At 45.5% G+C, this 25,526-nt stretch overlaps 1 protein-coding gene across 6 annotated transcripts in view; it reads left to right on the forward strand.

Moving 5' to 3' along the window:
* PDE1C (phosphodiesterase 1C) overlaps positions 1 to 25,526 on the forward strand; it is a 329,257-nt gene that overhangs the window by 19,236 nt on the left and 284,495 nt on the right. For 5 of the 6 annotated variants that reach the window (XR_012644546.1, XM_074988155.1, XM_074988154.1 and 2 more), the window contains one exon: positions 9,357 to 9,383. Coding sequence is in view for 4 of the 6 variants with exons in the window: in XM_074988155.1 (XP_074844256.1) it covers positions 9,357 to 9,383 (27 nt within the window). In the remaining 2 variants the exon portion in view is untranslated. Of the gene's footprint in view, positions 1 to 9,356; positions 9,384 to 20,277; positions 20,310 to 25,526 lie in introns of those variants that run through there. The other variant, XM_074988158.1, reaches the window with a different exon arrangement.

Below are 25,526 nucleotides of genomic sequence, written 5' to 3' on the forward strand. Positions count from 1 at the left end.
CTTTGTTAATGGCTGATTACACTCGCACTGATAACTTAAACTTGTTAATTAAGAAATTTTTAAACATTAGAAAAAGAAAAGGAGCACTCTGACCCATGGAATAACCCATTTAAATTATTTCCAGACAGAAACCTGACACTGAAAAGTTTTGTTCCTGGGGGAAAAGTGGCTTCATGAAAAGGTATCTTCTCAAACAACAGCCCACTTCCTTTCTCTGGGCAGAGACAGATTTGCTGACTCTAGTAACAAAAATAAGTTTTCACTGCCTTCCCGGCTTGTTAGCTGTGCAGAACCAGCACAGTGGAGAGAAAACAATCAGTTGGATTATTTGCTGGTTCATGCATCATTATTATCAAAGGTAAAATTTGCCAAGTGCCCAGTTCTAACCTCACTTACACTGAAGAATGAGACTGCAAAGGTGTAACTGAATGCAGGACTGGGGCCTGCAAGATCTTTATTATTGGTAATGACACACATGGAGGAAATAACACAGCTTGACTTTTAAATCTTATGGTGAGTTTACGGGGTTCACAGTCAGAGAAACATTCTTTTAATTGCAAATTTTTCTTAGCTTTTATATATATTCAGTCATTGAGATTCAGTAAATAGTGAACTCCACAATGCCAATTTTGAAATCACTGCTGAGAGTGAATTTTCACTTTCATTATTCAGATTATTCTTCAGAAACTGTGTAGCAGTGAAGGAGCAATTTGTTTAACTAAGATTTTGAGTTGTGTGGTTTTGGGGGAAAAAAACCTGTGTAGTTAGCAGAGCTACTTTGCCTTATTTTTCCCCCACTCAGTCAATGTAACTACTTTTCCCAGTGGGCTCACACGTGGAAATATGGTTATTTGAGATAAGCGCATTCCTTGTGTGTATTGCCAGCACGTGGGCCAGTTAGGCATTTTGAATTTATTGTGATGGTGCCTAACTTTTAGGTGCTTCTAGAAAATCACTCTGATTCACAAAGCCTGAGTTAGGCATTTTAGTCTTCAGTCCATAAAAGCCCGCATGCTAGACACAAGCAGCTTAAACTAGCCAATGGGAGATGCTGACCAGAGGAGCAGATGCTCTGCTCCACTTCACTTACGGAAATAGTTTTTGTAAATGTGATAACATAAAATAAAATGGAAAAATAACAATTAAAAATAACAAACTCACCTTGCAGTGGCAGCTCTTTTAGCTCTTGTCTCCCTTCTGGACACTGTGCCCTGTGACTGAACCCCACTCCCACTACATCAAATTTGGGTGAACGGCATTATGATCTGGCAGTGGGACTGAGAACAAGACACCCCTCTTGGCCTTAGAATGGATTATTAATTTCTTAGAGGATGTCCCAGGAAAAGGACAGAGTCTCTGCCCAGGGTTTTTTGGCCTTCTTTTAGTTACTGCTCAAGTACCTATGTCCTACCTGCTGGGTTACCGGAGGGTTATTCAAGGAAACTTTCTTACTGGTATATATGTTTTCTTTAGGAAGTTTCCCAGCTCTAGGAGATAGAGCTTTCAAAGTGCACATGGACTACAGATTCAACCTGTCTAGTCTGGCACCCTTGGGACCTAACCAGTACTGAACAAGAGTTTGCCGGGCTACAGGAGGCCAATATGGTTTAGCAATATCACCATTACATCCACTGCTTACTGGGCCCTTAGAAGACATGTAGGGGTAAACTGCAGCTAAATAACAGCACAGAACACAGAGAGCAAGAACTTCCTACTGTAAACAAACTTTATGGAATCATGGGAAACTTGACCACACCCATGATAAATGGACATCCAGCTAACTGAAATCATGCTAGACTATGGATGTTCCTGGACTGAGTGTGCTGGGCTAGAGAGGTTTAACCTGCAGTAGATCTTGATCTTTGCCAACTTTTTAAACATTGCTTTTTTTTTAAATAAATTTCCTAAAGAAAAGAGAGAACTCAAGATTAAGTTCAATTTATAGAATGTCTTTCATTCAAAAGATTCCAAAGCAGCACTAAAATACAGCCATCTTAGGAGTGGCAGACAGAGAAGCAAACCAAACTGTGGATGGTGGTGAGAGAAGGAAGAAGTAAAAAAGGCGTGCTGATTAAAAAAAGTTTCATAGAACTGGAAGGGACCTTGAGAGGTCAGCGAGTCCAGTCCCTTGCCCTTACAGCAGGGCCTATCACCATCCTTAACAGCTTTTTTTTTTAATCTATTTGCCCCAGATCCCTAAATGGTTTGCTCAAAGGCTGAACTCACAACCCTGGGTTTAGCAGGCCAGTGCTCAAACCCCTGCTCTTCATGAACCATAGTGTAGGAACAGTATTTCATCTCCAGTAGAGTTTCTACCTAACAAAGTCACTAGTTCTGCTACTAATATTCATTCATTTAGATGAATCTGTTTTCCATACTTCCTTTTTTATTTGTTACTAATAGAGAATTACTATTTGGATCCTTTATTTGATGTTTTAATGCTACCGTCTGTGCTATAACTTTTCAGGGATTTTCTCTCTGTGGAATAAGGGCATAGCTATGGGTGGGCCTGAGTGGAATGTGGCTCACTAACCTAGCATCAGCCCCATGGAAGTTGGGTGCCAGAACCCCCTGATTTCTCAAGCTGGCACTCCTGACCCCAGCTGGCTGTTCATCAGCCTGGCTGCATCAATGGCCATGGGCTGCTGCTCTGGTCTCTGGCACCAGTGCTAGCCCCATAGGGGGTGTGCCTCCTGGGACTGGTCTGAGGGGGGCGAGCACTGGAGCCAGAAATCAGGGTAGCAGTGTGTGGTGCTGGAGGGAGAGCAGTGCAGCTGGGCTGGCAGATACTGAGCTGGGATTGGGAAGGGTGGGCAGAGCTCAGGCCCCCATGCCCCACCCTTTTTTCTCCATGGTTGTACCCTGCAGCCTGGGTACCTGCTGAGCAGTAACAGAGGGTGTGAGGAGACAGGTCTCGCATCCCTCCTGCTATCTCTTGCCAAGGCACCTGATCCCTCCTACACCCCTCCCCCATTTCTGCCCCTCTTCCCATGGCACTGGCTCCCTCCTGCCTCCTCCCCATGGCACTGGATCCCTCCTTCCCTCTCTCACCTCCACAAGGCACGGGATCCCTCCTGCACATCTGATCCTTCCTGCCTTTGATTCGTCTTGGCCCTGGGGCCCTCCATCCCTCCTCTCACTCCCCATCATTGCCCACCCACCCAAAAGCTGAGGCCCACCAACTTTTCCTGTCCTAGCTATCCCACTGCTGCAGAATTCTTTTCCTTTCAGCATCACTACATTTATTTTAAACCTTAAATACTTTTTAAGGATTAGCACAATAAGCATCAAATTGTTTATAGGCATATAAAACAGTCCTGCAGGGGTTGATTTAGTGGAAGTTCACCTACTGAAAAGTTAGACTCAGGAGACCACAGGTAAGTAATGTAATGAATGCAGCTGCATAGGCCTTCACAGTCATCAAGAGGGAACTGAACTGCAGACTGTGTTCCCGAAGCACAGGCTCAAAAACGTGAACTAAAGGAAAGAAAGCTACCATTAACTATAGTAGTGTTAGGACTTACATCGATTAGGCCCATCATAAGGGAGCAAAGTCAAAGTGGTGAGACACATTTCAACATGACAGTATGTTACAATAGGCAGTACTCAAGCTGAAAATAATCCATGATTTTATTGGCAGAAAGAGTGTTTTGGGCATCTAGGAACCCAACAAATAAACGCTTCAATGATTCAAATTTGTCTACTGGTATTACTTTCTTCACAACAGTACCCAGAGAAACCATCTTGGTGAACTTCATGAAGTTCTCTGTTGAGACTGCAGAGATATGGTAGCCTTTGTAGCTACCAGTGTAAGACTTGACCAAACAGATTTGTTAGTTTTCAAAACTTTCTATCAGCTGTGCCTGCATCACAGCTTTAAAATTAAAGTGACCATCCATCCCATTTTAGCTGGGACTGTTCCTTTTTTAGCTCTGTAGAGAGTATCACGACTTAAAAGAAAAGGAAAAAAAAAACCCCCCAAAACAGGCTAATTATCCCATATGCTGCAAAGCAGGGACCTTAATTTTAAAGAGACAGCACTTTTAGCAGCAGGGGCTGTTTGTTTAAAGAGCTAACTGGAGAGGCTGGAGGAAATGGATGGACTCATTAAACAGATTGTTTAAACACACTGTTGCCAGCAGCCCCAGGGCTGATGCGGGGCATGTGGAGAAGGGGGAAGGGGTCAGGCTGCGTGGCTGCTTGTGCACTCTGCTCACACTGCCTGAGAAAGACAGAGGGGGCTGTGTCTCAGCTATCCCCCTGCAACACTGATAGGGAGGGCAGTGTCCTATGGTGGGGAGTGGGGGCAGTCACTCAGGGGAAAGGGGCGACAGCTGATGGCAGAAATAGAGAAGGAGCATTTAAACCATTAGTCTGCAGCCCTTATTGTAATATGGCCCTGCTGTAGGGAATGAGGGAGCTAGCTAGGCCAGGACTGCAGATGGAGGGGAGGAACGGGTGGCCCACAGGCAGCAGCTAGGAAACAAACAGGCACCATAGTTTATCTGTTGTAAATTCACTGACTCCAGTGAAATTCAAAGAGGGAGTGTAAAATTGGCCTAGCAGGTTTCAGTCTCTTTTCATACTGCTGCAAAAATATCATATTGATTCCAATGTTCCAGAACCCAGCCCCAGGGTTCCTCCCTGCTCCCAGCCTCCTGTCCTCACTCCTGCACACACACCCAGCCCTGATTTCCAGCACTCACTCACATACCCCTGCTGTCCCCCACATATGCCCAGCCCCCTCCTCTGGCTCCTGCACATCACTCTCTCACACTACCAGCCCACATGCTGGAGGACAGCAAGATGAGGACAAGGTGGGCACTTCTTTAAAGCAATGACCACTTAATGTAAATATATATTTTTAATGGTTACCTATTTTTGTTATAAGATAGTATATCATTTAAATGGGTGTTCAGTCAACTTAATGTTATTTTGAATAAACAACAGGAAGTCCTGTGGCACCTTATAGACTAAAGATATTTTGGAGCGTAAGCTTTTGTGGGCAAGGACATGTTGTTATTTTCAGTGTTTGTTCTGAATAGTTCTAATGGATTGTGATTGACCTCGCTTAACTCCAAACAATTTTACCAAGTGTCCCATATTTCTCATAAGCTGCGTCTACACGTGCACGCTACTTCGAAGTAGCGGCACCAACTTCGAAATAGCACCCGTCGCGTCTACACGCGTCGGGCGCTATTTCGAAGTTAACTTCGACGTTAGGCGGTGAGACGTCGAAGTCGCTAACCTCATGAGGAGATAGGAATAGCGCCCTACTTCGATGTTGAACGTCGAAGTAGGGACCGTGTAGACGATCCGCGTCCCGCAACGTCGAAATTGCTGGGTCCTCCATGGCGGCCATCAGCTGGGGGGTTGAGAGATGCTCTCTCTCCAGCCCCTGCGGGGCTCTATGGTCACCGTGTGCAGCAGCCCTTAGCCCAGGGCTTCTGGCTGCTTCTGCGGCAGCTGGGGATCTATGCTGCAGGCACAGGGTCTGCAACCAGTTGTCAGCTCTGTGTATCTTGTGTTGTTTAGTGCAACTATGTCTGGGAGGGGCCCTTTAAGGGAGCGGCTGGCTGTTGAGTCCGCCCTGTGACCCTGTCTGCAGCTGTGCCTGGCATCCCTATTTCGATGTGTGCTACTTTGACGTGTAGACGTTCCCTCGCTGCGCCTATTTTGATGTTGGGCTGAGCAACGTCGAAGTTGAACATGGACGTTGCCGGCCCTGGAGGACGTGTAGACGTTATTCATCGAAATAGACTATTTTGATGTCGCAACATCGAAATAAGCTATTTCGATGTTGGCTGCACGTGTAGACGTAGCCATAGGGAAATATAATTATCCTATTTAAAATGAATGTTCTGTGGATTTTAGGGTTCTAACAGTCTCCTTGTCACCCAGAGACTATTTAGATCTGAAGAGGTGGGTTTGTCCCATGAAAGCTCATCATCTTTAAAGTGCTGCATGACTGCTTTTTTTGTTTTGATAGAAAACAGACTAACACGGATATCTCCCTGTTACGGTTTAGTACAGTTTAGGTAGTCATGTAGTTTCACTCAGGTCCAAGCCTGAAACACCTTGTATGTTTTTTAATATAACACACCGTAAGACCCTGCTGATCCGTAGTGCTTGGTGAGATGTACAAGCCAGTGACAAATATGTTTGGTTTATACCTGTGTGGTGAGAGTTATACAGGTGACATAATACATCAACATAAAGATGCTGGTTTGCCGTAGCTGGAGACTGAAGTATCTTTATCTGCAGGACAGATATAGCACAGAGAGCGGCAATGTAGGAATATTTGCAATGTGCCTAAATCTGCCCAGGAAGAGTGGTCCCCACTTATGAGAGGGTAAATCATCTAAACTGCCTGTTCTGACCTTGGACTGTCATTTTGCAAAGGTCTGTACTGAGCTTTCATTCTATTTCTGCATTGCCTGGGAGTGGAATTTGCCTTATCTGTTCAGAGATGTGGATAGTAAAGCAAGTGGCTCAATTGATACATTGACTTTATTTCGCTTGCTTCAGAGGCCTTATCATAGGCATACCGCATTTTATTCTGTGTTGATATAATCTTTCTGCAGATGAATCACCCTTTTCCCTTGGCAACTTCATGTATTGTGACTGCGTCTGCCCTTGCATTGCTCTGAAGCTTCTGTAGCAACATTGGCGGAGTTACTCCTAACTTACACACTGGTTTAAATAAAAGTAATAGAGGGCCTTGTGAGACTAATTTCATTCAGTATGAAAAAAATCTCAGTTTCTGCTAAGATGTTCTTTCACATAAGATAAGGGCAGTTGATGGGAGCAATGCATTCCATGGTAGATGGATAGACCTTAATAACACCTACTGAAGAGGATCCTTGTATTTTTTCACCAGAGCACCCATGCCAGGAGAAGGGAAGCTGAATTCAAGCCAACTCCTTGGTCTGGCAGAGCCCCTGAATCTTGTCTTAGGCCATCAGCATTGGATGGCCAACAAGAATGAGTACAGCATCAGTTGTTACTGCCTTTAGTAGCCGGTGGTCATTCTGGCTATTTCTGTAGAAAGGGACGTTTGTGACTTTCTACTCAACAGCTATCTGTTACAAGGGATATCTCAACCCCACAGTTTAATTTAGTTCCAAAACTCTTCTTTCAAATCATATTCCTCCTGTAATGAGATTACTTCCTTAGTATGTCCCACCCATCCTTAACTACATGTGAGCAAAGGAGACAGCTGCAGAGGTAGTCTTTCAGTATGTAAGAAGCTCACATGAATATTGATAATTATATTCAATAATGGATTCTCACAATGGTTTCAAAGAAGTCCTAAATCAGCCTCTAATTAATTACTTGTGCTTTTGTGTGTCCTGACTACCTGATCTTGGGAGGGAGGTTAGTGCAAGCAGGTGAATAGCTAAATGCTCTAATTTGTGATTGCATATTAGAGTCTGTTTTTGAAAACTTAGCTTTGAAGTGTCAATTCCTTCCCCTGGGAGTTTTGATGATCAGACGCTACAAACTTTGTTTTTGTAACAGTGGGTGGAAATGCAGGCATGCCATAATTTACTTTTATATGGATGCAGCTGTTGGTGATACAGCGTTTTTTTTTTTTTGTTTTGGTTTGTCTTATAAAGCACAGGCATGCATGCATTACTGGTAGTGAGCCTGTAAACAGCTGTTCCTTTAACTACATTCTTTTCAACCATAATATGCAAATGCTATGTCTATAAACAAAGTCACTTTCTTGGTTTGCATATGTGAAGTGACTGTAATGAGAGTGCAGGTGTGGAAATTACAACACCAATAAAGAATAACGCTCTTTGAGGATCAGGTCACCTTCCTTTTCCTGATACTGACCTCTGACACTGAAAGATTTTCTAATGGTGTGGTTTTAAAGATTTTTTCATTTGTAGCCCCAAAGCAGTTTCAAATGAAGGTACACACCTCTTTGGAAATCTTAGACATAGTTTGCAGAGCGTCAGGGATTCATGGGCCCCAGGTTGAAAACAACTGCTCTAATGCAGTAGATTGATCTCAGATGAAAAGAGTGATGTATTAATATTTTTTTTAAATGAACGAAATCTTCAAATGATTAGGTGGGTGAAATGTGAGTTAGATGTGAACAACATGCTAATGTAGTTTGATCTCTGTTAAAGAGACATTAAAATTAGAGCTGGCTGGAAAAGTTTGAAGGAACCCTTTTTTGTTGGAAAATGCAGTTGAATTCAAAATGCTTTATGAAATCATGTAGTTTTGTTTAAATTTTCCGTTGGAGGGACAGAGAGATTCTGACAGCGTTGAAGTAGAATGTCTCAACATTTTCTGAACATACTTGTGATTTTATTTCTTTTTAAAATGACTTTTCATTCGAATTTTAAAAAGTAACTTACAATAAATTGTATTAAATATTTCAGCTGCTCTGAAGTGATCTTTTTTAAAATTCTTTTACAGAGAATTTGGAAACTTTGGGTTTCTGTTTTGGAATGAAAACAATATTGAAATCTCAAAATAGTCCATGAAACAGAAATTTCATTCTTTGCCCAGCTCTAATTAAAATTAGTGCTCTAATACTAGATAACAGCTACTCTGAGCTTTTTTGTTTGTATATCACAGTTCTGTAAATATCAGTGGGAGGCTGCAATCTATTAAGTTTTGATGTTTCTGTTTGTGAATATTTTGTTCTTCTACTTGTGTGTGAGGAGTCTAACAAATTAATTTTCACCCAGGAAAGCCTAAACTGTATATTTTCAAACTTTTAAAATTAAATGCCCGGAAGTTTAATCAGCCCAATATTGCTCATTGTCTGAGAATATCTGACAGGATGTTAAGCATGGGAGAGGAATTGTTCTTCATAAATCTAAAGAAAGTAGAGGGTTTACTACTTGGCAATCATGACAGGGTCCGTATCTTCAATTAAAAGTAAAATTGCATTACATTCCATGCATCCACACATTTTCTGACTTTTCTTTTCTGTTTTAAATCATACCTTTTCACTTTGTTATTCTGGGCCTGTCACAGAAAATAGAAGCAATATGAATAGGGGCATTCACATACGTGCATGCCATGCCTGCTTTTTCTTCTTCAACGGAAGTTAATGACAAAAATCCCAAACCATCATTGGCATCAGTTTAAGTGGAACTGGGTCCTTCTTGCTCAATGAAATTACAGCTTTGTAAGATTTGTTTCAGCAGACCAATCCTGGTGTAAGAAAAAGGGTTATTAGATTTGGAGCTTCCCCACTGCAGAGGTTACTCTGCTTTAGCTTCTCATACTTGAATGCTTCTCATTTGGCATTATGGGTCCATTCTTCCTGGGGCTTTTTCAAGGCTCTGGCCTTCATTATCTTACTTTTCTTTATGTTTTCCCTGCAGGAGAAAATACAAGAAAACATCACAGAGGTAAGAGTAAGTCACAGAAGGCTCCGAAGGGGTTTGTAAATTGCCTGTCCGTTAAAGAGGGTGAAGAAAGAATTTCCTTTCATGTGTCGTTAATGTCTTTAACATACTGATGTCGTTCATCCTTTGAATCTATGTCACTGGCAGTTGCACAGTCATGTACTTGTTATTCAAAACTCACAGGGTTGTGAGTGGGAGTTTTTGTCTGAGTGAGGGCTGGAGGACATGCTTGTGAGCTCTAACAAATTTTCTTTCAGTTTCTTCTGCAAGATCTGCCTGTTCTTACTTTTATCCTTACTCGTTCAGTAATAAAAATATGATTTTTTGGCTTTTAGTCTTGCTGTTGATATGTGCCTTTGCAGGAGAGCAAAGAAGATTGGGATTCCAGTGATAAACAGAATTTATTCCTAATAAAAGTTTTAGTTATCTTACTATGCCCTTGCAGTAGGGAAGCCTAAGGGTGGTTTTCTGGTTTGTTGTTCCCTGGAGAGCACTGGGTTTTGTTTGTTTTTTGTTTTGGGGTCTTCTTTTTTTGTTTCTGCTTTCAGATTGTGTGCGTTGCAGTGGTGACTCTAAGGTTTTAGCATGGGACACTGCAGTTTGCACTAGCATCAGGCTATTAATTAGGGGCTTAATCCGGCCAATTGCTGGGCACCCTCCATTTTCATTGACTCCATTGGGAGTTGAGGGTACTTTGCACTGTGAAGGTTTGAGCCCTGAAGTTGCTTCTGAATGTGCCTCTCAGTGATGTCTTGTGGCTGTTCCAGTGAGGTTCTAGCATTGCTGCTTTGGAGAGCTCTGTATCAGCCTGTATCCTACATTGTGGGACACTGGAGATCTGTGCTGCATGGATCTTAAGATCTGGGAGAGCTATTGAGTTATGTAAACAGCTTTAATGGTGTAGAGAATTGGAATGAAGGTAAACATATGTTTCAGACTGGGCCTATGCCCAGTAGTAGAATCTGCACTGTTTGTTTGTCTTCAGAAGAGCTGTATTTCTCCCATGTTTCACTGGCTTGATATGCTCGCTAATTAGGTAGTTATGGATGTGTCTGTAGTGGGAGATGTTTGGCTGCTGTGAGATGATTTGTGGGGAGCAGAAAATAATTTCCTAGAAGCTGAATGATCACTATGTACATATTTTGTATTGCTTGCATTGATCTGAGTACAAAAACTAATTTGTGTGTGTTTTGTATGTTAATATGGCATCAGGTTGTTTGTGTGGGTGCATGCATGCTCAGGTGGAGGAGTACTTCAGCTACCATGGTAAGCATCAAAAGAGAGGTGAATTATAACATAAGATCATAGAAGTTAGCACAATATCCATTTCTTTATCAACTTAACTGAAATGTGTGAGAGAGGTTTATGACAGATCTGGTTGTGTGTTATAGATGATCCACCTATGGCTACTCCTCCTGCTCACCGCTAATGTGGGTTACGTTTTATGTCATTTGGGATTTTTGTTCCACTAGTTTGATTTATCTCAGCATGCTTGGTGTTTGTTATCAGTGTCTGTTGGCTGATGAAATCCATGGTTTCTGCAACAGGATATATGTGATCTGTGGACTTATGTTATGAGACAATTGTTACTGGCCCCCGGGAAGTAGGATGTCATTGCAGGAGCTTGTGAATAGCAATTATGTCACCTCTAGTACTGATAGCCTTTCTTATCATGTGATGGATGTCTGTCCAATACCCTGTACTACAGCAAGTTCTTCTTTGTGTCTAGAAACCAGGTTCTGTCTGCCTGTAGTGCAAAATGGCTGGCTTTAAGCTTCAGTCTTACCTTTGTTATCCATTGGGTGGCAAATGCACCACACTGCAAAGGAAATAATAGGTATGACCATCTGAGGCAGAAGTTTATTGTGCTCTGGTACTCACAGGAAAGGATGCTGCAAGACAGAAATATAATCAATGCCCCAAAGTGGTACCTACCTGTTGAATGGGGTTTTTCAAAAATGTGAAAATGATTTGATTCTATTCTTCAGCCTTGGTTTCCTTCCTTTATTCATTCGTCATAGAATCTTTTGTGTGCAAGAAAAAGAAGAAAAAAAGTCCATGATTTTAAATGTCACCAAACCCAGAAGGGCATCTAGGCTACGTCTACACGTGAAACCTACATCGAAATAGCTTATTTCAATGTAGCAACACGTCTACACGTCCTCCAGGGCTGGCAACGTCAATGTTCAACTTCGACGTTGCGCAGCACAACATCGAAATAGGCGCAGCGAGGGAACGTCTACACGCCAAAGTAGCACACATCGAAATAGGGATGCCAGGCACAGCTGCAGACAGGGTCACAGGGCGGACTAGCGCTTCTGGGGCAACAGCTAGCCGCTCCCTTAAAGGGCCCCTCCCAGACACACTCAGCCTGCACAGCACGCGGTCTGAGGAGCCATAGGCACACAGACCCCGGGCGCCGCAGTCATGGACCCCCAGCAGCAGCAGCAGCAGCAGCACCAGCAGCCAGAGGTCCAACCAGCCCTCCCGGCAGGAGCAGGGCTTGCCCTGCTCCATGCCATGCGGGAGGCAGCTGAGCACCTCCTTGCTACAGCGGAGGAGGAGCTTCCCCCAGGGCAGCAGGGCTCAACCCCAACCCTGCAGCACCCCGCCCCCACCCCTGCCTCACATGCCGGCAGCTGTGGAGCTACCACACCAGCACCGACTGGTGGGAGCGGCTGGTGCTTGGGGAGTGGGACGACGACCGCTGGCTCAGGAACTTCAGGATGAGCCGGCAGACATTTATGGAGCTGTGCCAGTGGCTCACCCCCGCACTCAGGCACCAGGACACTGCCATGCGGCGTGCCCTCACAGTGGAGAAACGGGTCAGCATCGCTGTCTGGAAGCTGGCCACTCCCGACAGCTACCGATCCATGGGGCAGCAGTTTGGTGTTGGCAAGGCCACCGTCGGGGCTGTCCTCATGGAGGTAAGAGAACCCACGGGGGGAGGGCAGGGCAGGGGAGGGGGGCCCGGGCAGAGGAGGGCAGGGGAGGGGAGGGGAGGCCAGGGCAGGGCAGAGGAGGGGAGGGGAGGGCGGGGGAGGGCCACGCACACCCTGCTCACCCCTCATTGGTGCTGTCCCATGTGCTTTCCCTGCAGGTTGTGCGTGCCATCAACGCCATGCTCCTGCACAGGCTCGTGAGGCTGGGGGACCCAGATGCCACCATTGCAGCCTTTGCCACCCTGGGCTTCCCCAATTGCTTCGGGGCTCTGGATGGGACTCACATCCCCATCCACGCCCCGCATGACAGTGGAGGATGCTACATCAATCGCAAGGGCTACCATTCTGTGGTCCTCCAGGCCTTGGTGGACAGCCGGGGCCGTTTCCAGGACATTTATGTGGGCTGGCCTGGCAGCACCCACGACGCCCGGGTTTTCCGGAACTCGGGCCTGTGCCGCCGGCTGGAGGCGGGGACCTACATCCCCCAGCGGGAGATCCCTCTGGGGGACACCACCATGCCCCTCTGCGTCATCGCAGATGCGGCATACCCCCTCCGGCCCTGGCTCATGCACCCGTACACGGGCCATCTCTCCGCTACCCAGGAGCGCTTCATCCAGCGCCTGAACCACGCGCACCAGGTAGTGGAGCGCTCATTTGGCCGCCTGAAGGGACACTGGAGATGTCTCCTCACCCGCCTGGATGCGGGCCCCAACAACATCCCCCTGATTGTGGGTGCCTGCTGCGCCCTGCACAATTTGGTGGAGAGCAAGGGGGAGGCCTTTTTCCAGGGCTGGGCTGTGGAGGCCGGCAGGGCCGATGTGCAGCCATCCGCTGCCCCCAGTCGGCAGGTGGACCCCGAAAGGACCCGGGTCCAGGAGGCCCTGCGGGCCCACTTCGATGATGAGGCCGCAGGGTGAACTCTGCCAGGCCCCCCACTGCCCGCCCCTTCCTCCACCACACTCCCTGCCCCAACGCCCACACCATGGAGCACCCAACCGCACCCCCCTCCCACTTTTCCTGGACAAATGACAGCACGCACTTGTGGCTGAACTTAAACTGCTTTTTCTTTTAGAACTTTTTTTTTTAACTATGAATATAAAACAAGAACAAACTATATGCAACATGTGTGGAACCAAAGTAATATGTACAAATAAAACAATAGTAATAAAAAAGTGTGCTCAGTAATAAAAAGAAAACCAGGGAGGATAAAGGGGAGAACTATTTACATGGTGGGGACGGGGCAAACGGGGGGCACAAAATAATAAGTCCCAACTACATACAAGGGGGGGGCCACGTCCCGGGCCCCTCGCCCCTAAAGTCCGGCACTGGGCGTGGGCGGCCGGGAGCCCCGCCACGGCCGCAGCCCTGTCCGGGGCTGGCTGGGGGCGGGCCGGACCGGAAGATATGCCCGGCGAGTCTCAGCTGGCTCCAGGGGTCCCTCGGCGCTCCGGCCCTCGGCGGTGGGTGGCGGGGCGATGGCGGACGGGACGGCGACGGGCGGAGCAGCTGGTGGTGCGGCGGGTGGAGCAGGCACGTCGGGCGCTGCGGCGGCCGGTGCGGCATGAAGGGCCAGGTAGTCCACGAGGCGGTTGAAAGTCTCTATGTCGGCCCCCCATGCCTCTTGGCGCCAGGCCAGCGCCCGCTCCTGCAGCTGCAGGTGCTGCTCCGCGACCTCCAGCTGCCGACGGTGGATGGCCAGCAGCTGGGGGTCTGTCGCCGTCGGCTGGTGGTGGCGCGGGGTCCGCCGTCTAGCCCGCCGTGGGGCCGGTCGGTCCTCGGCCAAGGGGCTTGCCTGGAGCGATGGCCCCGGAGGGCTCTCCGGGACCACTGATGCCTCGCCGGCACTCTCTTCCAGTCCTTCTGATGGTGCAGGTGCAGGACACAGGAGAGGAGGGGGGGAAGAAGAATGGAGACAGGCGTTAGTGTGGGCCCCGAGCCGTGGCCTTTGTCCCCCCAGCCCTGTGCTGCAGGTTCCCCATCCCTGTCCCCGGGAGATGCTGCTGTGATGGATGGGGTTCAGGGGTCCCCCTGCACTGCACCCCGTCCCCTGGTGGGAGCGACTCTCACTTCACTCTGCAGGGTCTGACAGGAGAGGTTTCTTAGGCCACAGATGCCTAGTTTCTCCCAGGAGTGACAGCACCAGCTGTCAGAAGAGACAGTCCTTCCAACCCGTCGTAGGGAGAAGACCCCAAGGGGTGCCCCTCTGGGATGCAGCTTTCCCCCTCCTCAGGCTGGCTGCCTTCCAGCTCTCCCTTCCCCTATCCTCTACCTGTGGCCCCCGCCCTCCCCCCCAATTCCAAGCCAGCTCGGCTCCTCCCTCCTCTTTGTTCAGGGCAGAGGTGTCACCTGCCAGCTGTAGCCCCAGGATCATCCTTTGCCCCGGGAGCTATTCGGCTCTTGTTGCTCATATCTAGCCTGAGACTCCCTTTTGCACTCCCCCCACTCCATCACATGCTGCTGCTGCTGCTGTTGCTGCTGCTGCTGCTGCTGCTGCGGGGTGTCCCACCCCCTCCTCCTGGGGGCCCCTCGAGGTTCCACTCCCTCCTGCCCCAGGGATGGGGCATGGCACTGTCGTGCGGGGTCGGGGGGGGCAGGGGCTGATGCACTGCTGTGAGGGACATGGCCCTCCTGTCCTTGGGGCCATGGCCATGTGAGCATGTGGGGGGCCCTGGACACATATCTATTACCCCCCGCCCCTCAAGCCCAGGGGTGTACACTAGAGGGGGGTACATACCTGTTGGTCCACTCGCACGGTCTGGAGATCCCCGGGGGGCGGAGGCCCGGCTGCTGCTCCGGGATGGCAGGAGGAGGATCTGCAGCCCGGATTCTGTGGAGGAGGAGCCCCCCCCCCCCCTCCTCCTCCTCCTCCTGCCGCGATGTCCCAGGGGTGGGCTCCGGGGGGGGGCCCCCGGGATGCGGGGCTTACCTCCGGGGCGGACTCCGGCTGCAGGGCCTGCTGGGGCTCGTCGGCCGAAGTATCAAGGGTGTCCGGAGGGGAGGAGGTGTGCCGGGGGCCCACGATGTCCCTGAGCTCCCTGTAAAAGGGGCAAGTGACGGGGGCGGCCCCAGATTGGCTGGCCGCATCCCGGGCCTGGGAGTAACCCTGCCACAGCTCCTTCACCTTACTCCTGACGTGGTCCGGAGTGCGGGCAGGGTGACCCCGGGCAGACAGGCCGTCGGCCAGCCGAGCGAACGCATCCGCGTTCCGCCTCTTGCTCCCCATTACCTGGAGCACCTCCTCCTCGCTCCAGAGCCCCAGCAGGTCCCGCAGCTCAGCCCCCGTCCAGGAGGGGCTCCGCTGCCGCTTGCCAGCCTGGCTGCCTGCCTGGCTGGGCTGGCTGCCCTGGCTCCCCTTGGGGGGGGTCCCCTGGGGGCGCTGGGGGGGGTTGCCGGGCAGCCATGGCAGGTGCTGGCCCTGTTCTGGGTGGCTGAGGGACGTGCAGGCCGGCCGCGTGTCTGGGCTGCCGCCTGCACGTTCCCTCAGCTTCCTGCACAGGAAGGGAGGGGGAGGGGACCTTTAAGGGGCCGCTCCACGCGGCCACCATTGAGCTGAGGGGCTGGAGAGAGCGTCTGTCAACCCTTCAGCTGATGGCCGCCATGGAGGACACCGCAATTTCGACATTGCGGGACGCGCAACAACTACACGGTCCCTACTTCGACGTTGAACGTCGAAGTAGGGCACTATTCCTATCCCCTCATGGGGTTAGCGACTTCGACGTCTCGCCGCCTAATGTCGAAGTTAACTTCGAAATAGCGCCCAACGCGTGTAGCCGTGACGGGCGCTATTTCGAAGTTAGTGCCGCTACTTCGAAGTAGCGTGCACGTGTAGACACGGCTCTAGTTTCACAAGCTTATTTATTGGTAGTAGTATTGTTAAATATTAATTATTTCTATAGTGATGGTTGCAGTAGTTAAAATATTGGATGGAAGTACCCATGCTTTTATATTGAGGCCAGCTCTGTCCCATGAACAGAACAGACAGTCCATTAATGGAACACAATACTGGAGTATTAGAAAATGGCGGTTTTCTGTTTTGTCCAGAGCAGCAGGATCCTGATCGCCTATCTTAGCTGATTGAAACATTGTGGCAGACTTACAATGTACGCAAGTGCATATTAGATTTTATTCTTTTGTAACTTACATTTTTATTCATGATGGATTCGAGTAATATTTACATTTGGTTGTGAATTTTTCATGAGGCATGTTTTCATCAGAAAATGCCAATTTGTAGAAAGCGCTCTCTGGTTGTCTGTAAAAGATTTTTGAGCACTCTCCATTTCAATCTGATTTTGAATCAAACCGGATGTCAAAACCGTGACATTTTTTACCAAATGGAAATATTTTTTTCAGGGATTCCTAATAACATTACAGCATGGAAATCTTCAAGTGTTATTAAACTGTTGTATGCACAGCAAGCATTCAAGACGGAAACTGTTATGCATCTTTTCATTCTAATATATTGTATTTTGTCTTCATCATATACTGCTTTACAATTCTTATAAAGTCTTAAGCCCTGTCAAAAATTGTTTATTCACTGATCAGGATGTTTGAGAAGTTCAATTCAGATGAAATAAACATATTCTTATAAATAAAAGATTGTACTCATCATAATGTTAATTGGTTTTGGATTTTGCATTACATTTTATGATTTTATTAGAAAATCAATTATCCTGCAAGTGAAATCTGCTAAATTACCTTAATGACAGTTTCATGTTTCAGTCAATGACATATTTGCCATCCAATGAGCAACAGCTTGAATTGATCTTTTGGATGATTGTTTTTTCAAATATAATCATCTGAAATCCTATTTGGGTCTGTCTTTGTGGGTTATTATATGGCCTTCATCACTTTATTATCTTTGCCATACTAGAATTGTAATTAGTATGGCTCTTGCAATAACTGCAGTAACTCAAATTCTTTAAAAACCTACTGCAGATTGATGCATTTTTCTTCATAAACTAGGAGGTTCCACAGATATCTAAGCAATCCTAAATTCAGTAATCCCAAATTAGTACCTGAACTAGTAAACAGTGATGCAAATTGATCACTACAGTACCAGTAATAAATACATAAACCATCTATCATCTTCACATCTAGTTAACCTGGATTTAGTGAAGACTAGATATATATTTAGATAATTACCTAATATATTTTACAGGCTAGCTAAATCAGCACAGAGGCAGAAACTCTCTAGAATTGTCAGATCCTAAGTTGTTTTTTGTTTCTGTATAGTTTTAAAAAACAAGTGACAGGACTGTTCTGTTCCATTATTGAGACAGAATGACACTCAGATAAACCAACTGTGTGAAGCCTAATCTTTTGAAGTGCTCATTAGCTCTTTAGAGCTGCTCAGCACCCTCACAAAACAAAAAAGCAGTCTTGTAGCACTTTAAAGACTAACAGAATGTTTTATTAGTTGATGAGCTTTCATGGTACAGATCCACTTCTTATGTCCCACGAAAGCTCATCACCTAATAAATAATTTCGTTAGTCTTTAAAGTGCTACAAGACTGCTTTTTTGTTTTGTGAAGATACAGACTTACACAGCTACCTATCTGTGACTTGGCACCCTTGGGTAGTGTAGAAGGCTATCGAGATTTAGGGCACCTAGCACTTTTCATTAAGCACTGAATGGGTACCTGCCTGATTGGATTTAATCATTTGTTAGGTAAAATTCACCCCTGTTTATTGGAACCACCATGAGGGTTACTTAAGCTCTTAACTCCACTTAAGCTCTGAAAATGAGACATAAATGGTGCATAGTCCTTGTATTGGCCCTGTGCACAGGTTGCATATTTCCATAGTTTACCCACAAGAATAATGTAAACATGGTCTATTTAGAATATTTGCATTGTCATTTTGATTATGTTGCATGTTGTATAAATGTCTAATTTGACTTTCTGTATGCAGTGCTGAGATGGAAATGCCACTCTTTCACAGTTAACTGTTTCTACTATACTAATAGTAGCAAAATGTGTGACCTTTTCTCCATCAGCTTGTATTTAAAATAGCCGCTAGTACTACATATAAATTACAGTGTAAGGCAGATGTTACTAAGCTGTATAAAAATGTGGCTGTGAGGTGAAAAAAAATTTGATTAAAAAAAAATCTTCAGGTTTCTGATTGTGTCCTTTAAATTGTATGCCCTGGAAGTTAAACAAACAACATCTTTAAAAAAATTACAAGGATTTTTTTCCATCCCCCTCTTGATGTTTAGAAGGGTGTCTTTGGCAGATATGAAAGCAGCAATACAAATTATGCATAGCCCACCTTTTCTTTCATCTCTCCTCTCTAGGCAAATCCTTTCTTTTTCACTTTTGCTGCTGCTGTTATCGGTAACATACTATTGCAAGCTCTGGGAATAAACACCTATATGAACCATCCCCCACGTAAGTGTGCAAACACATGAAAAAGGAAGTAATGCTGTCTATGATCATGTAGGGTAATTTTATAGGGCTGGGTTCCATGTAATTTTATTTTTAAAATATTTAATTTGGAGAAACAACCAATGATGGGCTAGCTTTTACTAACTGTGAGTCCCACTTTTTTAATAAGGTTTATTTACATAACTTAGATGACACCATGTTTAAGGCCTACCAAAGGTAATAATTAATTAATGGCAATATTATTATTAAAGAAGGGAAAATGAAACTTACAACAACATGACACAAATGATAAACTGATAACTTCAGTTACAATCTCTTCTGTATGACCCCTCTGTGGAGAGCTTTTAGGGGAGATTTTACCTCAGAAAGTAGGCCCTGCCTTTTGTGGGTCCAATTTACCAAAATGGCACAGAGTCAATCTTAGGATATCCTGAGGTAACTAAAGAGGGCTTTAAATAGGGTGGCCATATCTCCCTGTCCAAAATACAGGACAGGGAGATATGGGAAGGGGAGGGTGCAGTTCCTACCAGCTCCACCAAGACCCAGGGAGCTGGGAAGGAGGTGGCAGCCACCAGCCCTCCCCAGGAGCCCCAGGGAAGTGGCAGCTGCCCACGATCCCCAGGAGCCCCGGCAAAGTGGCAGCCGCTGGCCCTGCCCCAGAGCCCAGGGGGGGCTGCAGCTGCTGGCCCTGTCCCAGAGCCCGGGGAGAAGCAGCAGCTCCCAGTGCTCCAGAGCTCTGGGGAAGCGGCAGGGACGTGGCAGCTGCCCACACTCCCCCTGCTTCCCTGAGGGTCAGGGAAGTGACTCCTGCCAGCAGCTGTGCTTGCAAAGCTGCTGGCAGAAAAGTTCAGCAGGGGACAGCCCAAAAATGGGACAATTCGTCCCTTTTTAAAAATAAGCAGGGACGCCTTTTGGTGTCCCAAGTACGAGACTAATACGGGACGGATGGTCACTTTAACTATAAATGATCAAGATAGGTTTGTTTTAGGACAGGTGAATCTTGTTTGTTATTAATAACCAGTCAATTTAAAGATGGGCAATTTAGCAATCTTAACAAAATCCTTTGAGACTGAAATATTTTCTTCAATCAGTTACTTAAATGGATTTTTCTAAGGAGCTGTCTTTAGACAGGTCGGTTTATCAGTATGAAGTATATTAACTCCAGTTAAATCCATGTTTATCTCTGTAGTTCCTGCCCCCACTTCAAGAATACATGGTCTAACTATCTGGTGATTAACAAGAGAAAGTTATTGTTTTAAGTTAAAATTGCATTTCAGTATTCCAATAAAATCATTACAGGTTTTAAAATCTAATTCCTTAGGTAATTTCCTCTCAGCTATCCATTATCATGTCTTGTAGGGGTTTCTTCAGATAGCAGTGCCAATTGAGGAGGAATTCTGAGGAATGCGAGAGGAAAATTGTGGTCCCTGTCCCATCTCTCATCCCACTCCTCTCCCCTGTGTTGCCCTTGGTGGAGAAGGTTCCCATCTGTGTTACTCACAGTGCAAGAACTGTTGCAACCAGGAGCTGAAATGCCATTTGCCCATCAGGACGGAGGGGAAACTGAGACATTTCAGAGGCTTCTTGACCCTATGCTTCAGGTAGCTATGTCACTCATTGACATGTGGAATACCTGCCCCTCAAATTATGTGCTACATCAAATTTCATTGATGTTTGGATCATGCAACAGGAATGGCACTCTGTACTGCTCCTACAGCCATCCTACGGATAGAGTTAAGGACCACTGCTGGTCCCATGCTCAAGCAGTGCAGCTGGTCTGGCTAAGGCCTTACAACTTGTGGAACTTTGATTCCCTCGTCAACTCCCCTCCCACGCCCACCCACGCCTATCCCTGCAGAGGGTGAAGCTACCTTGGGTTGGTTTCTTTTTGGAGTCTTTTTTGGTTTTCTTAGGTGTCTGTGGCAGTTCTCTTGTAGAGCTGGACAGGGTGAGTACTTGCTGTTTAATCTGGGTGGCAGAGGGTGAATGTGTGTGAGAGGTGCTCACTTCAGAGCCGTTTCAGCATCCTTTTCCTTCCTATCTCCATGATATTAGAAAAACATACTTCTTTCTGAATTGTTTAAATTTAAATTGGTGGTTGTCATTCATACATTGTCTCCATGATTTTGGGAGATATCACCCACCTTGTCTCTCCTGTATCCTGGGACTGATAAAGTTACAACTTTATGGCCACAGTATTGCCAGTTGTTAGTTAATTTTCCATTAGTAGAAATATTCTTTACTTAAATGGTCTCTTACATTAGCAATTAGTTTATCAAGGTCATTTGATTCCAAGTTGGTACATCAAGTATTTCACCATTGACATAGCAATGATATTAGGAGCTTACAGTTAACAAATTTTCAAGTATGCATTTCACAACGGTTTGCCATATCCACATTTAAGAAATAAGCAAAAGGTTCAAAAATGTCACTGGAGTTCTACACTCACAAGCAGAAAAGAAAAGGAAGTTAGTATAGGCTTAGTTTATTCCTAGATATATTGCTCTGATAACCCAACCCTATGTTGTCTAGATACAACAAAGGAAGGAGAGGAAACATTTGATATGGATTTGAATCAGTCTGCAACTTTATTATACAGATGCCTGGGACTGTCTGGCAAATAAAATGTACAGCGTAGGTCAATCCACGTTACTTTAAATCATAACCTGGTGCTCATCTGGCCCCCTTTGATTTTTCCATCCATGTCCCCAGCTAACCCATGGCTTGGACCTTTCTATTCACCACCTCATAGTAGCGTTAAGGTGGGCAATGAGAATGGTATGGCAGGAAGAGAATTCCCCACTGTCCCAGTCAGAGGAGTCCTCTCTTCCCGTTCATTTCCCTTTTCCACTACCTCTTTTTAAGTCCTTTACTGGGCCATTTATCTGGTCCCTGTGTGCCTTTCCTATGGAGTACTTGCACTGAACCTCCACCCAACCTTATGAAATAAGTTGTGATGTACGGCTTACTGCCTTTTCTTTCTATGCTAAAAAGGTCCTTCTTGACCCTTGTTGTAAGGGAGGTGAAAAAAACCTCACTCCATTAAAGTCACTATGGTGGTGTAGGAAAAAATCCTTCCCAGCTCTCCTTAAAAATACACCACTAGCATGATGCACACAGCAGGTCCTGACCCAGCCTGATACTTTCTTCCACTATGGGTGCTGGCTTTGCTTACTGTATAACAAGGAGGCTTTCCCCCACCCAGTGTTTGTACCTTTATAGCTTTCAGATCTCACATTCCTGAGGCGGTGAGTCAGTACTGCAAATTGCAGGCTGTCCACCTCTTTGCAGCAGTCTCTGACCTTGTCCCTTCCTGCCCCACCATCCCCACACCTTCAGCCACAAAGCAGATCAGTCCTTCTCCACTGAGTTCAGACAGCCCCTCCCACACTTAGTTGTGGTGCAGTCATTCCCTTCCACAATCTGGTCTCTTCCTAAAACATGAATATTTTATGATGATTTCTTGAGATAAGGAGTACACATTGATATCTTATACAAAGGGAGATGTCTTCATCATCATGATCATCAATAACAACCATGAGCTCAGCTCCCGTTGGTGTCTGATGCCTCTCTCGCTATTTCCTTCCACCCTTCCCTGTCTGCTGCAGAGTGGCTGAGTTTTTGTAGACTAGCTCTGCACCAATCTACTATATCATCTACCTATTCTCTGTGGGGTCTGCCTCTCCTATTCAAACTGTCCATTATGCCAAATACCAGGGTCTTGATTTTTTTGTTTGTTGTTCATTCTGCAAATATGCCCGAATAGCCCTAACTTGCATTGTATAACCTTCTGCAGTAGGTTCTCTTTCAGCTGTATCTTCCTGTATAGATCCTCACTGGTAACGTTCTGCATTTGTAACTGTATTTGGAAATGACATAGTACAAAACAAAATAGTATAACGTTAAATCAAAGTAAAGGCAATCAAAGAAACTACATTTTGTAGCTGAAGAGGGGGTGGTTATCGTACTGACAGTTGTTTGTCCAGTTTTGCTGGAAAAACCCTCTTGTGTAGACGTAGCCAGATAATATAGTACTGTTTTCAAATACTGTGACTTTACCATATTCAGGGTGATCTTAATATTCAGTAAAGGCATAAACAAGTTTGTAAATACCTAATACAATAAGATATGCCATAATAATTTTATGGATGCCATTTTTTGTGTCACTACTGAGCTGTCTTTATCACAAACAGAACGATCACACTGGCCATATAGGCTACGTCTACACGTGCACGCTACATCGAAAGAGCTTATTTCGATATAGCGACGAATAACGTCTACACGTCCTCCAGGGCTGGCAACATCGACGTTCAACTTCGACGTTGGGCAGCACCACATCGAAATAGGCGCTGCGAGGGAACGTCTACACGCCAAAGTAGCACACATCGAAATAAGGGTGGCAGGAACAGCTGCAGACAGAGTCACAGGGCGGACTCAACAGCAAGCCGCTCCCTTAAAGGGCCCCTCCCAGACACAGTTGCACTAAACAACACAAGATCCACAGAGCCGACAACTGGTTGCAGACCCTGTGCATGCAGCATGGATCCCCAGCTGCCGCAGCAGCAGCCAGAAGCCCTGGGCTAAGGGCTGCTGCCCACGGTGACCATAGAGCCCCGCAGGGGCTGGAGAGAGAGCGTCTCTCAACCCCTCAGCTGATGGCCGCCATGGCGGACCCTGCTATTTCGATGGTGCGGGACGCAGATTGTCTACACGTGCCCTACTTCGACGTTCAACTTCGAAGTAGGGCGCTATTCCCATCCCCTTATGGGGTTAGCGACTTCGACATCTCGCCACCTAACGTCGATTTCAACTTCGAAATAGCGCCCAACACGTGTAGCCGTGACGGGTGCTATTTCGAAGTTGGCGCCGCTACTTCGAAGTAGCGTGCACGTGTAGACGCGGCCATACAGAGTCAAAAGTCAAAGAAAACAAACTGAATTTTTACCTTTCTATCTAGTGTATTTTTTTCTGGAAAATGAGACCAACACATTTTACTACATTTTTATTAAATAGATTTTGCTGACTTAATTTCTAACAAAACTGTTTCTAAGCATTTTGTTTCTTAAATAAAAATAAAATAAAATAAAAAGGTAAAATATAAATGTCTAAAATTATCTCTGAAAAATCACAGGTCTTGTTGGAATGTTTGTAATATTTTAAAACTGGCTCTTCATATTGTTTCCATTATCTACCTCACAGAAATTATGTATAAATTACATACTGTGAGAGCCACTCATTTTTTCAGGTGCATACAAATTCCTCATAATCCAATTCTCAAATGGCTAGAATTACAATGGAACATTTAATATGCATTCTGCCTAAGGTAGATTGATGTTCGACATGTGTAAAGGAAGAAAACTGCACAATCCAAGAATGAGACAAACCAGTCCAATAAAACAAATACCAAACTGAATTCAGCCCCAAAACTCAAGCCATTTTGAATTTATTTCAAGACATAATAAGGTTTAGTTAGCTTTTTTCTGCATTACTTTCCATTATCAAACTTCATATTTCCTGAGACCAGCTGGCAGACTCTGAAGTGCCAAAATACCACAAACAAAGGCTATTCTTCATCTAATCTAATTCAGCTATTTACAGTGTCAGTCACTATTGTATGTAAGTGGTGAAAATCAACTCTCCAATTGCTGCTTTTCAGACCTCTCGGCAACAATTCAAGAATGAAGACAGAAGCAGACAGTATTGGGAGTATTGGGAGTCTCATGAGACTGCTTCATCTCTCCATCCCCACCATTATCAGATTTCTCTATCCCGGTGTTTCCCCCTTTTCACAAAAAAATTGCCCCCAAGTATCCACAATTTTCAGACATGCAACGTTTTTTTCTACCACTGCAACACATTTGTTTATAAAACTAAATTGTAACTGGGTGGTTGGAAGAAATTGCCTATAGGCAATACACTTGCTATTGTACTCATTGTGCAAACAGGATAAAAAAAAATTAAGAACATAAAATTAGTCCAATTTTTTATTCATATGTATGTATTTTAATCAAACATCAATAAACAATGAGCAATGAAATTACAAGAAAATTATAATTAATGTAATGCAAAATTTTAGTTTGTTTGGATGAAACCATATGTTCAAACCTAGGTTTTAAACTTCTGAGGGCCACAATTAAATCAATGTTTCTGATACGGTTTCCTGTGCACTACCTTCTTCCAAATCTGCAGTTTCATTCTCTGTTTCTCCAAGGAATTGGTCCATTTTTAAACCCTTTCCGTTGTAATTATAAATACTAAACCAACATTGTACAAATAGCAATTTTATCAGTTACTTCAGATAACAAGCATAATATTCCAGAGCCAGGTTAGGAGGTGTGGTGGGGAGGGCTTAAGGAAGGGGTTGGGGTTAAGGGAGGGCAAGGGTTGGGGGATGCAGGAGTCAGAGCATGGAATGGAAAGTGCAGGACTCAGGAAAGGGTGTTGAAGCTGTGGTGTTTTCTCAGGCTTACACACGGTACATGGAGAACTGAGGCACAGAGTGTTTATGATCAACAAATGTCCACTAATTTTGGATGACCAAATTGTGGCACCTAGAACCTGATTTTCTGGGGGTTCTTTATGTTGAAGCTAGGTGAGTATTTTTCAGCTAATGGTTTATTCATTAAAAATACTGATTTTGGTTGACCTGAAACTGTTCACAGATTCACATTGAGTTTGCCAAAGAGTTTTTTCCACCAAACCAAAATAATTACAACTTTTCAGTAATGTCAAAACACAACATTTTGTTTTGATTGAATCTGAGTTTTTTGTCATTTAGATTTCAGACATGAAACAGGCAAAGGAGGACTCAATTCACA

The sequence above is a fragment of the Carettochelys insculpta genome, chromosome 2 (genome assembly GCF_033958435.1).
Source record: "Carettochelys insculpta isolate YL-2023 chromosome 2, ASM3395843v1, whole genome shotgun sequence".
Classification (NCBI taxonomy): domain Eukaryota; kingdom Metazoa; phylum Chordata; order Testudines; family Carettochelyidae; genus Carettochelys; species Carettochelys insculpta.